Here is a 16,354-nt window from a genome sequence, read left to right on the forward strand (position 1 = left end):
AATTGCCAGCAGAAAATGTCAACTTTTGGGGTAAAGACAAGGTAAAGGCTCACGAAGGATACTATGTCAGACTGCCCCGTACTCAATCATTATACGATGCTAGTATTTCCTAAGTATTCGTGAAAATCTGTTGGGAACACAAAAATAACACAAAAATAAAGAGAAAAGATCACAGCTGCACTTTTTGGGCTGGTACGGAAAAACTGAAAGAAAAATTACGGCGAATTAAACACTGGAAGAGCCATGGCAAAAGAGAACTGTGAAGTCAGTTTATCTCTGTTGACAGAAAAGCTCTCCGAACGGAGGACGGAAATTGAAAATAAAGACTTTTGTATTAAAAGAGAGGGAAGGGAATGAAGGGTAGAGCGCGTGACCAAAATCGGAGACTCCCCTCCTCCTTTCCCCCTCCTATTTTCCACAGTACAATGTATCTTCCATTGCATTTGTCAAGTTTTTGCTTTCACGCATGCATTGCTTATGTTGTCTAATTTGCCTTACCAGGCAGGTTTTGATATTCAGCTGACGATAGTTCGCATGTGATCTGGGATTCTATTTGTGAAATGGCTGTGCGTTTCGATTTACCGGTGATATTATTTGCTTCGATTCTTGTCACAGTGTTTAGTGCAATTGGTAAGTGCAGAAGTGTCTGATGCTTTTCATGTGTGTGTGTGTGTGTGTGTGTGTGGTAGTGTGTGTGTGTGTGTGTGTGTGTGTGTGTGTGTGTGTGTGTGTGTGTGTGTGTGTGTGTGTGTGCGTGCCGTGCGTGCGTGTGTGTATGTTTGTTATGTAAGTGTGTGAGACTGAGAAACCTGATGCTTTGGCATGATCTTAACTTCAGTTATATCAGCTGAATTATATAGTAACTAGAGGAATACCCGGCTTCGCCGGGGTGTATCGCGAGACAGAGACAGACAGCGTAGCGGTTCATCACAATCACCTCTGCAGGCGAAGTCCTGTCAAACGGGATTGAGAATTTTAGAGCTTATTTCTTAGCCCTATATTATCTGCTGTGGCTTCTCACATGCCAGAACATACAGACAGACAAAAGCCGCTAGACCCCATCACAAACAGAACTCTATAATACATAGGTTTTTGCCTACACACACACACAAACACACACACACACAGAGAAGCCGTATATATATATGCATATCTGTATCTATAAATATATAGAGATAGGTGAGAGTGTATTTTTCGCGTGGCTATAAATTGATTCGACCTTTTCACTTTGACAGTAAGAACAACTTACGGGTGCAAGGGAAGCGTTCTGGACAGCGCAGTGACATTCTAAAAATAGTCACTCTCAGAAACGGGAATTTGGGGTGAACGGCCGGCGCGACAGAGACAGACAGCGTGGCGGTTCACCACAATCACCTTTGAAAGGCGAAGTCCTGTCAAACGGGATTGAGAATTTTAGAGCTTATTTCTTAGCCCTATATTATCTGCTGTGGCTTCTCACATGCCAGAACATACAGACAGACAAAAGCCGCTAGACCCCATCACAAACAGAACTCTATAATACATAGGTTTTTGCCTACACACACACACAAACACACACACACACACAGAAGCCGTATATATATATGCATATCTGTATCTATAAATATATAGAGATAGGTGAGAGTGTATTTTTCGCGTGGCTATAAATTGATTCGACCTTTTCACTTTGACAGTAAGAACAACTTATGGGTGCAAGGGAAGCGTTCTGGACAGCGCAGTGGACAGCGCAGTGACATTCTAAAAATAGTAATAGTAACTTAGAACTGAACGGGAAAGCCACACGAAGGAAGGGAGATAAACGCCAAACACTGGAGAAGATAAGGAAGAGTTACTTATAATGGTGAAATGAACGCAAAAACGAAAATGAGTTCAGCGCTGCGCGCTGAGAGCACGTGTTGAAATATTTCATCGATGATATTGTGTCCGGGGTGTAGCTGAATACGGTGTCCAAATTTGAAAAAGATCCACCGAGAACTTTGGCGTTGTGATGTGGTGTAGCGGCTATGGTGTGTCGGTATGGGGGCCCGGGTAAGCTGAGGTGGAACCAAAATAGCTGAGGTGGAACCAAAATCGGTTCCGCGCTGCGCGCTGAGAGCACTTGTTGAAATATCTCATCGATGAGGTTGTGTCCGGGGTCTCTCTGAATAAGCCCACCAAATTTGAAGCAGATCCATCGAGAACCTTGGCCGCGCATCGCGCACAGACACACAGACAGATACACAGACACACAGACACACAGACACACAGACACTAGTCGTATATATATATAGTAATATACGCTTTGCAAAAACACTGAGGCACGGTGCACCACGTTTTGAGCCTCAAGTAAAATCACTGATTACCTGCGCCCGTTATGTTTTTCAAGCTTTCTATTATGTCGAAGACACTTCTTTGTTTATTTGACACACCGGCGTTTGGATTGAATATCTCTTTCACAGAGGCCAAGCAACGGCCACTCAACTGAGGTGGCACTCGAAATTGACTCGATAAAACCTACATTTCCGACGGAAATATTGATAACACTTCATTATGGGCAACTTTGAGCTTGTTTTTTTCACACAGAAAGACAGACACATATGAATAATACTAGATGAATACCCGCTTCGCCGGGTACGGCTTCGCCGGGAAGAAGTCGAGCCGAATACCCGGCTGCGCCGGGGACTCGGTGTAGGTTCCGGTCCGGTCCCCCCTCTAAAGTAGTCCCCCGGGGGAACAATTCGTGGCAAAAACTGCTCAATAATGGTCCCCCCTGAGACATCCAGCCTCGTTTTCGACTGGTCCCCCTGGGCGATTTTGGACCCCCCTCGCATCCAAAATAGACCCCCTCTCGGACTGGTCCCCCTCTTTTCTAACCAATGTAGAGCTATGTCAGTATTTATTTTAACTTTATTGTTATAGTGTGTGTCAACTCAGTAGAAAACGTGACTCTGGATCTCTCTCACTCTCTCGCCCCCCACACTTTCTCTCCTCCCCCCATCTCTCAAACACACACACACACATTATGCACGCACGCACGCACGCACGCACGCACGCGCCAGTGCACACTCACTCACGCACGCACGCACGCAAACACACACACACACACACACACACACACACACACACACACACACACACACACACACACACACACACACACCTCTTTCGTTATATGTATAATTATTTTCATTTTTGTACAGAGAATTTATTCAAGATGATCTTGAACTGGGTGAAGGTTACAGTGTCAAATCTAAACTTTTAAAAGTGATTTAACTTCGTAGATTTGCCGTTCCATGTAGCCTATACTTTTGTTTTTTATTTTCTCTTTTCTTTTTTTTTGTGGAATGAGAAAAAGGTCGCCACGCTTCTTGACACGTCACGTGACTCGTGTCAAACATGCCCATAATTATAAGTACACGACAATTCATTCCGTCAGCCAGTCTTCGTTTTTCATTGACTATCATCATGGACGACACTCTGTATGACAACGTGTTGAACTATTTGAAAAATGGCACTTACCCCCTCTGACCGCGAAAGGGGAAAACCGTGATGTGACTAAAGTTAAAAAGAGACAGTTGAGAAAGACTGCTGCAAAATACACAATTCGAGAGGATGTGCTCTACCACGACGGAATCCTCGTAGCAAAGAGGAGCCAGGTTCCAGAGATAAAAAAAATATTTAAAAAAAATGTTCCCATGGCCCTGTGGGGACAATAAAGTTTTGTAACAATAAAGTTAAAAATAAATACTGACATAGCTCTACATTGGTTAGAAAAGAGGGGGACCAGTTCGAGAGGGGGCCTATTTTGGATGCGAGGGGGGACCAAAATCGCCCAGGGGGACCAGTCGAAAACGAGGCTGGATGTCTAAGGGGGGACCATTATAGAGCAGTTTTTGCCACGAATTGTTCCCCCGGGGGACTACTTCAGAGGGGGGACCGGACCGGATCCTACACCGGCTTCGCGCACCGCACGAAGGAAGGGAGATAAACGCGCAAAACACTGGATAAGAGTAAAAATAGTATAACGGGAATATGAATTGAGCGTTGTCGACAGTGACCTTCTAAAAATAGAAACGGGAATATGGATTGACGCCACACGAAGGAAGGGAGGTAAACGCTGAAAACACTGGAGAAGATAAGGAAAAGTTACTGGTAGTGGATCCAGACAACAAAAAAAACCAAAAAAACTGGGTTCAGCGCTGCGCGCTGAGAGCACGTGTTGAAATATCTCATCGACCAGGTTGTGTCCCGGGTGTACCTGAATATGCCCACCAAATTTGAAACAGATCCATCGAGAACCTTGGCCGCGCATCGCGGACAGACACACAGACACACAGACATACAGACACAAGTCGTATATATATATAGATATCATTGTTAACTTGTGTATTGTTGGTGTTATTGCCAGTTAGAGTGAGAGGTTTTAGAGTCTGTTTTGAGGGTTGCCAACAGAAGACGCTGCCTTTCTATCGTTGAATTGCTTCAAACTCTCAGCCTCAGGACATTATGCATGGCCTTCAAGTAAAATATCTGAGTATTTCTGAAGAGAATCTAAACAATAACCAAAACTGTATTGATTTGCCTAAAAAAAATCATGACTTTGTATGTACACAGAAAAAGGATGGTTGCAAATGCTATCCAAGTTGCCTTGTAACAAGGTCACTAGTGTCAGTTTGCTAGCTATGTAAACGCAAAAGAAAGAGATGGAACTTGACTTAGTTGACCACGGCAAGAGCCTATCCTGATGCTGGCTTACGCGCGTGTCGCCAAGCGACCATGGTGGCTGTGATGGTGAGCCCCGATGTGCATACTTTCGGAAGAAAAGGCCGTCATTTCGAGCGAACGAAGATGCAGATTGGAGGTCATTTTTCTCTGTAATGCTTAGATCGCTTGACACAATTTATCAGTGGCAATAATTATTTGCCTAAATGTTTTATGGGGCGCGGCAACCCACAGCCCAAAAATATCCAGTATTTCCGAACATGTTCTGTTTCTTGTAAACCCCATAGCGGCTGCAGACTATCCTGACCCCTGCACACGACCATGCAAGGAAGGGGGGAAGCGGATGGTTTGTCGCTACAGGTGGGTGCTGGAAAACTACCTGACGCTGTCACGTGCGTGTTACGACTGTCCTGCACGTGCAAACCAGACGGACTGTCTTCGCCAGCAGTGCGTGGCGGCGGACGGAGTCCAGAGGTCAATACGCACCATCAACAGACAGATCCCCGGGCCCGGCATACAGGTTGGTTGCTGCACGCCGCTCCCCTGTCTGCTCTAACTAAACTCAAGCGTGTTTCACGCATTATTTGCAGGAGCTTGCATTCATCAGAAAAGTATGTATGGTCAGATGTGCATGTATGGTCAGATGTGGTACGGTTTATTTGAATATCCTGAGTGCTATTTATTTCTACTCATGTCGTCCAAAAATCCTTGGGAAAATAGTTGTTCCCACTATAAACGGACTGGGCAGCGAACAGAAGAACGCCACAGGCAGTCATTAAGGTGACTCGAAAAGTGGACCCTTGTTATGAAGGCGTGCCAAAAGGTTTGTCAAAGAAAACATCACGATGTCGACAGGTATGTGAGGGGGACACTATAGAGGTGAATGTCAGGTGTCATGATGACGTGTTTCCATGACAGGTGTGTGAGGGGGACACTATATAGAGGTGGATGTCAGCCGGGTGTCACGATGACGTGTTTCTATGACAGGTGTGTGAGGGGGACACTATAGAGGTGGATATCAGGTGTCATGATGACGTGTTTCCATGACAGGTGTGTGAGGGGGACACTATATAGAGGTGGATGTCAGGTGTCACGATGACGTGTTTCTATGACAGGTGTGTGAGGGGGACACCATAGAGGTGGATATCAGATGTCATGCTAACATGTTTCTATGACAGGTGTGTGAGGGGGACACTATAGAGGTGGATGTCAGGTGTCAAGATGACATGTTTCTATGACAGGTGTGTGAGGGGGACACTATAGAGGTGGATGTCAGGTGTCATGATGACATGTTTCTATATACAGGTGTGTGAGGGGGACACTATAGAGGTGGATGTCAGGTGTCATGATGACATGTTTCTATGACAGGTGTGTGAGGGGGACACCATAGAGGTGGATGTCAGGTGTCAGGATATGTTTCTATGACAGGTGTGTGAGGGGGACACCATAGAGGTGGTTGTCAGGTGTCAGAATATGTTTCTATGACAGGTGTGCGAGAGGGACACCATAGAGGTGGGTGTCAGGATATGTTTCTATGACAGGTGTGTGAGGGGGACACTATAGTGGAGCATGTCAGGCGTTAGGATGACATGTTTCTATGACAGGTGTGTGAGGAGGACACTATAGAGGTGGATGTCAGGTGTCATGATGACATGTTTCTATGACAGGTGTGTGAGGGGGACATCATAGAGGAGGATGTCAGGTGTCATGATGACATGTTTCTATGACAGGTGTGTGAGGGGGACACTATAGAGGTGGATGTCAGGTGTCATGATGACATGTTTCTATGACAGGTGTGTGAGGGGGACACTATAGAGGTGGATGTCAGGTGTCATGATGACATGTTTCTATGACAGGTGTGTGAGGGGGACACCATAGAGGTGGATGTCAGGTGTCAGGATATGTTTCTATGACAGGTGTGTGAGGGGGACACCATAGAGGTGGTTGTCAGGTGTCAGAATATGTTTCTATGACAGGTGTGTGAGAGGGACACCATAGAGGTGGGTGTCAGGATATGTTTCAATGACAGGTGTGTGAGGGGGACACTATAGAGGTGGATGTCAGGTGTCATGATGACATGTTTCTATGACAGGTGTGTGAGGGGGACACTATAGTGGAGCATGTCAGGTGTCATGATGACATGTTTCTATGACAGGTGTGTGAGGGGGACATTATAGAGGAGGATGTCAGGTGTCATGATGACATGTTTCTATGACAGGTGTGTGAAGGGGACACCAAATAGGGGGATGTCAGGTGTCATGATGACGTGTTTCCATGACAGGTGTGTGAAGGGGACACTATATAGAGGTGGATGTCAGGTGTCATGATGACGTGTTTCCATGACAGGTGTGTGAGGGGGACATTATAGAGGAGGATGCCAGGTGTCTTGATGACATGTTTCTATGACAGGTGTGAGAGGGGGACACCATAGAGGTGGATGTCAGGTGCCAGGATATGTTTCTATGACAGGTGTGTGAGGGGGACACTATAGAGGTGGATGTCAGGTGTCAGGATATGTTTCTATGACAGGTGTGTGAGGGGGACACTATAGAGGTGGATGTCAGGTGTCATGATGACATGTTTCTATGACAGGTGTGTGAGAGGGACACCATAGAGGTGGATATCAGGTGTCATGATGACATGTTTTTATGACAGGTGTGTGAGGGGGACACCATAGAGGTGGATATCAGGTGTCATCATATGTTTCTATGACAGGTGTGTGAGGGGGACACCATAGAGGTGGAGGTGATCAACCAGATGGTGATGTCAGAAGGCGTCACGATTCACTGGCATGGCATCCTCCAGCGTCACTCGCCACACATGGATGGCGTTGCCATGGTGACGCAGTGCCCCATCACCGCGTCCTCAAAATTTACCTACAGGTACCCTGATTGAGTGGAGACTTTATGTTTGTAGAGAGAGAGAGAGAGAGAGAGAGAGAGAGAGAGAGAGAGAGAGAGAGAGAGAGAGAGAGAGAGAGAGAGAGGAGATAGAGAGAGAGGAGAGAGAGAGAAAAAAACCCTGTTTTTCTTTCAACCTACTTTGAAGAGTCTAAGGTACACAGAAAAGACGTGTCCTAATTAGTGGCTGAGGGATAGTGTACACAGAGACATGTTTTTGTGTAAAATGTTGTAGATATCATAAGCTTAAAATGGCATATAACTACACAGCAAGCGTTCGATTTGTACGGCACCGTTAGAATTTAGCTGGAAAAAAGTTAAGGTCATCTAAATTTGGAATGCTTTATTTGCAGAAAAGTAACATTCCGATGCAATTAGTAGTAGCGCGAGCCACTGATCAAGGATTTACATCAGCATTGTAGCCTCCACATTTATGTCATTAATGCTATTCACCGTGTCAAGGTTCCGTGCTGACGATCCGGGCACCCACCTCTACCACTCTCACTCGGGCTTGTTCCGGGGAGACGGCCTCTTCGGCAGCATCGTCGTTCGTCAGCCCAAGTCACGTGACCTGCAGCACGACCTTTACGACCTTGACCTCCCAGAGCACGTGTTGGTGATGACTGACTGGTCCCACCGACCGGTGGTCGATTTGTACGCTGTCTTCTTTCACAGCCGGAAGTTTGAATCGCAAAGCCCCGACTCCATTCTCATCAATGGTAGGAATTGAACACACCGCCCCCCCTCCCCCTCCCCGATTTGAACAACATTAAGCAATCAAAGGAGCACACAAGCAAGCAAGCAAGCACTCAATCTTCCTTTAACTCACTTAATTCTGGTTGTTTGACAAAAGTGATTTCACGGTTATAAGCATCTTTCTACATGGACACAAGTGGTAACGTGACAGCTTTCTGCACAGAGCGGGACATTTGTTTTCAACTTATGCGGAATCAATTTAGGATCTATAAGGACTAAAGATATGAAGTATAAAGTCCTCTGAGGTTACCCTCGGGTTGAACGAAAAGGAAACTATACTACACGTGCCTTTTTGTTGAGGTCGAGGAGTGTACCCACCAACACGAGAAGTGCTGGTCAACAGGACGACCATGACTCCTTTCGCCCAGTTCCACGTGCAGGCCAACCGGAGATACAGGTTCCGTCTCATCAACGCTGGGGCCCTGCGCTGTCCGATCGAGTTCTCCGTGGATGACCACCACTTGCTGCTTATCGCCTCGGATGGTCGCCCCTTTGTCCCTTTCAGCGTCACTTCTGTTCTCATGTTCAGGTGAGAGGGGTACAAGAGTAGAGTAGGAATGCTGTTCTGACCCAAAAGTTGTCAGGGGAAATCTTCAACGTCAGCATCGTAACACACAAAACATTCTTCTTATGTCATCTAAGCCTTCAAACAAGGGGGAAGAGTTTAGTAACAAGTGATAATGAGGGCGTACATCGAAGTTGATGTTGATGATGCTGGTGGAGGTGTTTGTGGTGATAAGGATGACAATTAGGGTAGGGGAATTGAAGTTTATGCTGGTAAAAGACGGTTGACGACCGCGATGATGATGATGATGACGCTCATGATGTCTTTTATTTACAAATATATTCTCTTGATATGAAAACTCAGCGGCGAGCGATACGACTTCGTACTTCAAACCAGAGCCAGCGAATCAGGTGTGTACTGGATGAGAGCAAGAGGACTTGACAAGTGTGAACGAGACAGCGTGCAACAGTTCGCCATTTTAAAATACACAGACCACATCACCCAAGACGTGATCAAGTACCCGGATGCGCCCATGAACTATGACACACCAACCACGCAGGATGAAGTGGTATGTTTCAAAATCAAAATTGCTGCTTGGAATTACTAGACTTTCTCTCCGCATACAAATCGGCAAACTAAATGTTTCATTTGCTGTAGAATCTCTATGCTCTAAACGGGTGGCATCAACATCTTAACATAACATAAATGCGTAACAACATTTATGTTCAAGAAATTACCCAACAAAAACGTAATAGAATCTCAACGAGAATCCTCTTAAAAACTTCACACTAGAATTTAGTGCACTTTGCATACACTAACATTTTACATTGCAGCTATGTATTCAGCTCCAATAATATACAACATAATAAATCATTTACCTTAAGAGACCCGTCTCAAGAAGGAGTGCTTGTTCCCAGAACAAGACCGACACGCGCTAAACAACCTCCTCGGTTGAGAATCTTAGACGCTGTGAATCTCTCAATTCAAAACCAGCTATATCTTTCCAACTCGTAAACACAATTCTGTTTAAGCCAGGGCTATTTCCTCGTGCAACACACGAAACCCGTGATATCGCTTCTAACCTGTCCTACGCATCACAATCCATCTTTAGGGAGGTTAAAATCACGACGTGTTTCACAGCTCAACCTATCCTACTCACATCTTTGTGACAGTCTTCATCGTGGATTGACGCCCTCCCAAAGCCTAATTGAAGCCCGACGGAGCGAAGCGACGGAGGGCTTCAATTAGCTTTGGTCGGGCGTCAATCTACGATGACGACCTTGAAGTTTCAAATGGAAGCATGTTAATGTGTAAATATTGCTCGTTGCATTTTCTTTTTCTTCTTATCACTACAATTTACTCCCTGTAAAATGTTATAGTAAACATCGTTTGCCATGTTCCCTATTGTTTCAGCGTTTCAACCAATGGTTCCTAAAGAAGAGCGACGAGCCCGAGCCCGACGAGCATGCGCAGATCACCAACATGACGTCACTGGAACCGGATGACGACAGCCTTCGCAATGACCCGGATCAGAGAATCTTCCTGGAGTTTGCTTACCGCCTGCGACCCAACTATCACTTTCACGACCCCGTGCTGTACCCGGCGAGGGGAGCGGGCTATAAGACCGTGTCCTCCACCATGATCAACAACATCAGCAACAGTCTGCCGCCCGCCCCCATCCTCACTCAGCTGGACGATCTGCAGCCCGTAAGTCTCTTTTCGTCTTGGAGTTCAAATGTCATCAGTTTTAAAAGTGACATTTTAGACAACAACGCTTGTATAATATTTTATGTATTTGAAAGAAAAGTTGGAACAAAATCAAATGAGAATATAGATTTGACACGCTAAATTTAGGTAGTGCAGTTTAATATGGCAGTACTTTTTTCGAAACCTAAATAAAAAAAATGTAGGCCCTACAGGATAATATTTATAGTTTCCCTTTCAGTTCTTGGTGAACGATGTTTTTTTGCAGCTAGGTCCTCGGCACATCAGCTTATTTCTAGATAACTCTTGCCGTCAAGACACCTAAACATCCTCAAGCAAACATCTTTTTAAACCTTCTTTTCTAATTGACTTCATTTACTGATTTCTTTTCCTCAGGACACGTTCTGCAACTTTGACACCATGCAGCACAGAAACTGTTCCCATGAATTCTGCGAGTGCACGCACCGTGTGGTGGCCAGGGAGGGGGAGGTGGTGGAGTTAGTTATCTACAACAGCAACGACCAGGATGGCTACACCCACCCCCTCCATCTTCATGGACATAGCTACAGGGTGGTCGCTGTTCACAGGGTGAGTTGTGAGTGGTCGCTGTTTACAGGGTGAGTTGTGAGTGGTCGCTGTTCACAGGGTGAATTGTGAGTGGTCGCTGTTCACAGTATGAGTTCTGGGTGGTCGCAGTTCAGAGGGTGAGTTGTGAGTGGTCAATATTCACAGTGTGAGTTGTGACTGGTCGCTAATCACAGGGTGAGTTGTGACTGGTCGCTGGTCACAGGGTGAGTTGTGGGTGGTCGCTGTTCACAGGGTGAGTTGTGACTGGTCGCTGTTCACAGGGTGAGTTGTGAGTGGTCGCTGTTCACAGGTTGAGTTGTGAGTGGTCGCCGATCACAGGGTGAGTTGTGGGTGGTCGCTGTTCACAGGGTGAGTTGTGAGTGGTCGCTGTTCACAGGTTGAGTTGTGAGTAGTCGCTGCTCAAACGGTGACGTGCGAGAACGGGTAGGGTAAGAGGAGAGTTGGGGTAGAGAAGAAAAGAGGTAAGGGAGGGTTAGGTGGTGGCTACACCCACCCCCTTCATCCCCACGGACACAGCTCCAGGGTGGTCGCTGTTCACACTGGTGGACATTTGTTTGAAGAGGGTTTGGGGTAGTGCAAATTGTAGGGGGAGTCGAGGGAGGACACAAAGGAGAAGGGTGAAGGGAGAGGGGTACTGAATTTCAGAAACCGTAGCACTCCGAAAGTAACATAATCTAAACATTTTTCGGAAGGTTGTGTATCCACACTGTAGACTCCTTCGCAGCGGTGTGTTGCGTGCCGCACGGGTATTTGCACCCCGCACGCTGGAGCGTAAGTTGAGTGGGGTTTGTGTCTCGATAAAACAGCTTCTTGTATAAACATTTCGTAACTTTGCACATTAAGATATGTCTTGTTAGATCTGTTAGTGTTTCTTCTACACGCCGATGTACTTTTTGGGTGCATATTTTGTATATTATAGCCGTGATTCTGTAAAATATCACGCCTGTAACTGCACAAAAGCAAATTTCGTAGCATTCGCAACAAATTACTGGTGTAAACTTTAATGTGAAGAACTACCATCAGTTCCACAAAAACCTGAACCTTTCTGCAGTACTGAGGCCGAGTTTCAAGCTTCTAGGACCTTGCAGACAGCGAAAAGCATTCGGAGAATGAGAATTATCCTACAACTTCTGTGTTTGCCCCCCGAAGCTGCCGTGTTTCTCCCCCGCAGCTGCCGTGTTTGCCCACCGTTTGTGTTTGACCACCGACCCTGCACACTCATGTTTATGTGTTTACTCAGGTATTGTTTTTATAAACACATTTTATAATATTTGTGTGTTTCAACACGTATGGATTATAAATGCTACCAGTGTGGAACAACTTTTGCCATCTTCCATGAAATTATCGCCCATAACGTCAATGAACACCCCGATAAGCAGCTCAAAATTAGAATTTTGACCGTCAACAGTAACACTGGGAAACAATCGTATGCAGGGCACGATTATAAAGTCATTCCGGCAGATGTTCTGAAAGGCGGACAAAGAATAGTTGCAAAGGATTCGCACAATATTGTTCTCATTTCAAATGACGATTCTTCAATTGAGGAAGATCCTACAGAAGCAAATGCACAACAACAGGTTCAGAAACTGTTGCCAGACGTAATTACCCAACTAAAAAGAAGTGGACAGTTGGATACATATATTCTTTTCCACGAACTGGTCGCTTCAGGCGACTTTCCTCTAGATAATATCGCATTTAAACTGTTTTTGGATGTAGTTAGGTTTGTTTTGTGTCGCACAGTTAGGGCAATGAGATATGGTAATGACACCAAACTTTTCTGGCGTACCGGCTAACTCCGGTGGCTCTTTCCCCAAGAACTTTTGATCATAATAAGTGACCTGGTCCTTGAACGAGTTGAGTCCCATTGATCTGTGAGCGCTACTTCCGGTAACATTCCCTGAAGACCTGAGATCTTGAAAAGTTTGGTGTCATTACCATATCTCATTGCCCTAACTGTGCGACACGAAAAAAACCTAAATGCGATATTATCTAGAGGAAAGTCGCCTGAAGCGACCAGTTCGTGGAAAAGAATTATGTATCCAACTGTCCACTTCTTTTTAGTTGGGTAATTACGTCTGGCAACAGTTTCTGAACCTGTTGTTGTGCATTTGCTTCTGTAGGATCTTCCTCAATTGAAGAATCGTCATTTGAAATGAGAACAATATTGTGCGAATCCTTTGCAACTATTCTTTGTCCGCCTTTCAGAACATCTGCCGGAATGACTTTATAATCGTTCCCTGCATACGATTGTTTCCCAGTGTTACTGTTGACGGTCAAAATTCTAATTTTGAGCTGCTTATCGGGGTGTTCATTGACGTTATGGGCGATAATTTCATGGAAGATGGCAAAAGTTGTTCCACACTGGTAGCATTTATAATCCATACGTGCTGAAACACACAAATATTATAAAATGTGTTTATAAAAACAATACCTGAGTAAACACATAAACATGAGTGTGCAGGGTCGGTGGTCAAACACAAACGGTGGGCAAACACGGCAGCTGCGGGGGAGAAACACGGCAGCTTCGGGGGGCAAACACAGAAGTTGTAGGATAATTCTCATTCTCCGAATGCTTTTCGCTGTCTGCAAGGTCCTAGAAGCTTGAAACTCGGCCTCAGTACTGCAGAAAGGTTCAGGTTTTTGTGGAACTGATGGCAGTTCTTCACATTAAAGTTTACACCAGTAATTTGTTGCGAATGCTACGAAATTTGCTTCTGTGCAGTTACAGGCGTGATATTTTACAGAATCACGGCTATAATATACAAAATATGCACCCAAAAAGTACATCGGCGTGTAGAAGAAACACTAACAGATCTAACAAGACATATCTTAATGTGCAAAGTTACGAAATGTTTATACAAGAAGCTGTTTCATCGAGACACAAACCCCACTCAACTTACCGCTCCAGCGTGCGGGGTGCAAATACCCGTGAGGCACGCAACACACCGCTGCGAAGGAGTCTACAGTGTGGTATCAGGTAAGGTGTCTTTCAGACCAGCGTTCTCTGCGGATGTTTCTTCTCTACTGTATATTTCTACTTTCAAACAAAGCCTTGTTCTGTTGCAGTTTACAGAAAAAATCACACGTGAGCGCTTCATTGAGATGGACCGGAAGGGTCTCATTGACAGGAGGCTGCACGCGGCACCCTATAAGGACACCCTGCCCATCCCCAACGGAGGTTTTATTGTCCTTCGTCTCAAGGCTGACAACCCAGGTACTCTGTAGTGTGTGTGTGTGTGTGTGTGTGTGTGTGTGTGTTTGTGTGTGTGTGTGTGTGTGTGTGTGTCAGTCAGTGTGTGTGTGTATGTGTGTGTGTGTGTGTGTCAGTGTGTGCGTGTGTGCGTGTGCGTGTGTGTGTGTGTCAGTGTGTGCGTGTGCGTGTGTGTGTGTGTGCGTGTGCGTGTGCGTGTGTGCGTGTGCGTGTGTGTGTGTGTGTGTGCTTTGGGATAGGGAGTCGGGGATGGTGTTTTAGTATTCCTGGTGCTTTGATTAGCATTAAATGACGATGGACCTCTCAATTTTAGGAGCTCATTGCATCACGTCTTTTCCAGGGACCTGGTACATGCATTGCCACGTAGCTCTTCACGCCGAGATAGGAATGGCCTTGACCTTCCAGGTCAACAAAGCCGACGGTGACCTTCCGGCGTCACCCCCTGATTTTCCTCGCTGTGGCGTTTGGCCCATAGTGCGTCATGCTGATGATGTCGATACCAACAGTGACGTCAAAGGATCCCAAGATGAAAACTCCAGTGGCAATTTAGGAGAACATTTTAGCGATGGAAGCTGGATTTTTGGTGTTTTAGCTGCGCTGGTTTTCATGAACATAGTTCTCGTGGTAACTTCTGCAATTTTGTGCAAGGGTAAGGTTGATAGCTCAAGGTCTCGAGACCTGCACGTGCACACGTGCAAATCACTGAGACTGCAAGGAGCGAAGGCGCGCACTGGTTGTGTGGTATCAGAGGACGAGCGTACCACGCTGATTTAACTAAATTGTATAAATGTAAAGTTTAAGATGTGTTGTTGAATTATGCCTTTCGTACCCAGGTAATTACATATCAGGGGCCCTTCCCCTAATATATGGACCACTTTTTGTTTCATGCAGATAACTAGCTTATTTTCATGCAAATAAGTTTAATTTTGTGTTTCAGTGTTAGTATTATCAACTTTCACATAAAGAAGACTGTTCGATATATTTTTTTTTAAATCTCGAGGGCTAGCTTTAAGTTATTTTCAGCAAGCTTCTTATTGAATGACTGAAACCAGCCTTCATGTATTCTTTTCTTCTATTTGTTCAATGTGGTCCTTATTAGGGGACACACATATACTTTGATAATTTGCTATTATCTTTTGTTTGCGCTAGAAACTCGGAGCCAACACTGCTAAAATGTAACACATACAGTCTTAGCTGTCATACATAGACATTTGTGTATGTTCAAAAGCTTTGTCTGTGGACAGAAGCTAGTCCGTTGTAAGCATCACATTTTTGAGTTAACGCTGCCAAAAGTTTAAACATTTAGTCAATCTGCTGAACTCACAGAATGAAACTGAACGCACTGCATTGTTTTCAACAAGACATAACAACAGCTTCGTCAATCCCGGACGCAAAGAAATCGCTCACTTTTCCCGTGCAACACGAAGTAAAATTGACAAGCCAGTATAGCGCAATAGCGTATTGCGGGAGACAGGAAAGCGCACTTTTCTGTATTCTTTTTAGTTTTCTGAGCTTGTTTTGAATCAAACATATTATGTCTATATGTGTTTGGAATCAGGAAATGATAAAGAACAAGATGAAATTATTTTTGGATCGATTTCTTAAATTTTAATTGTAGTACTACTTAACCTATTTTTGTTAATTGTGATCACATTTTAAGAGTAAACATGACATATGTATGTATTTTCAGATTCAGAATTTGAGGAAAAATACGATGCAATCAATTTTAAATCTGTTTGCGAAAAATCGATTTAATGACAACTTTAATGAGCAAACTAATTAACTATTTTTTTAACTCCCGAGCTGCAATGCAATCCCATAGTCCGGACTTCGTCAAGGATTTCTTGACCAAAATCGTTATCAATTTGGTTGAAAAATGAGAGCGCCTCGACTTTCACAAAAATCCGGATATGACGTCATCAAAGATATTGATAAAAGAAAATAGGTGAAAAAATATATCCAGGGATATCATACTCAGGAACTCTCATG

At 44.8% G+C, this 16,354-nt stretch overlaps 1 protein-coding gene across 1 annotated transcript; it reads left to right on the top strand.

The window, feature by feature from the left end:
- Positions 1-442: 442 nt before the first annotated feature.
- LOC138983693 (uncharacterized) lies at positions 443-15,728 on the top strand. The gene is made up of 10 exons (XM_070356990.1): positions 443-630; positions 4,989-5,221; positions 7,417-7,583; positions 8,064-8,320; positions 8,658-8,886; positions 9,226-9,430; positions 10,276-10,569; positions 10,963-11,154; positions 14,221-14,368; positions 14,706-15,728. The coding sequence occupies exons 1-10, from the start codon at positions 561-563 to the stop codon at positions 15,137-15,139; spliced, it is 2,229 nt and encodes a 742-aa protein (XP_070213091.1). The 5' UTR covers positions 443-560; the 3' UTR covers positions 15,140-15,728.
- Positions 15,729-16,354: the final 626 nt, after the last annotated feature.

This window comes from Littorina saxatilis, linkage group LG13 (genome assembly GCF_037325665.1).
Source record: "Littorina saxatilis isolate snail1 linkage group LG13, US_GU_Lsax_2.0, whole genome shotgun sequence".
NCBI lineage: Eukaryota > Metazoa > Mollusca > Gastropoda > Littorinimorpha > Littorinidae > Littorina > Littorina saxatilis.

What these genes read in the sequence shown, in the direction of transcription:
- LOC138983693 (XM_070356990.1), top strand. Translation starts at nt 561, where the DNA reads ATGGCTGTGCGTTTCGATTTACCGGTGATATTATTTGCTTCGATTCTT. An exon ending in AGCTGGACGATCTGCAGCCC is followed by an intron (nt 10,570 to 10,962) that starts GTAAGTCTCTTT and finishes TCTTTTCCTCAG; the next exon opens with GACACGTTCTGCAACTTTGA. An exon ending in TCTCAAGGCTGACAACCCAG is followed by an intron (nt 14,369 to 14,705) that starts GTACTCTGTAGT and finishes CGTCTTTTCCAG; the next exon opens with GGACCTGGTACATGCATTGC.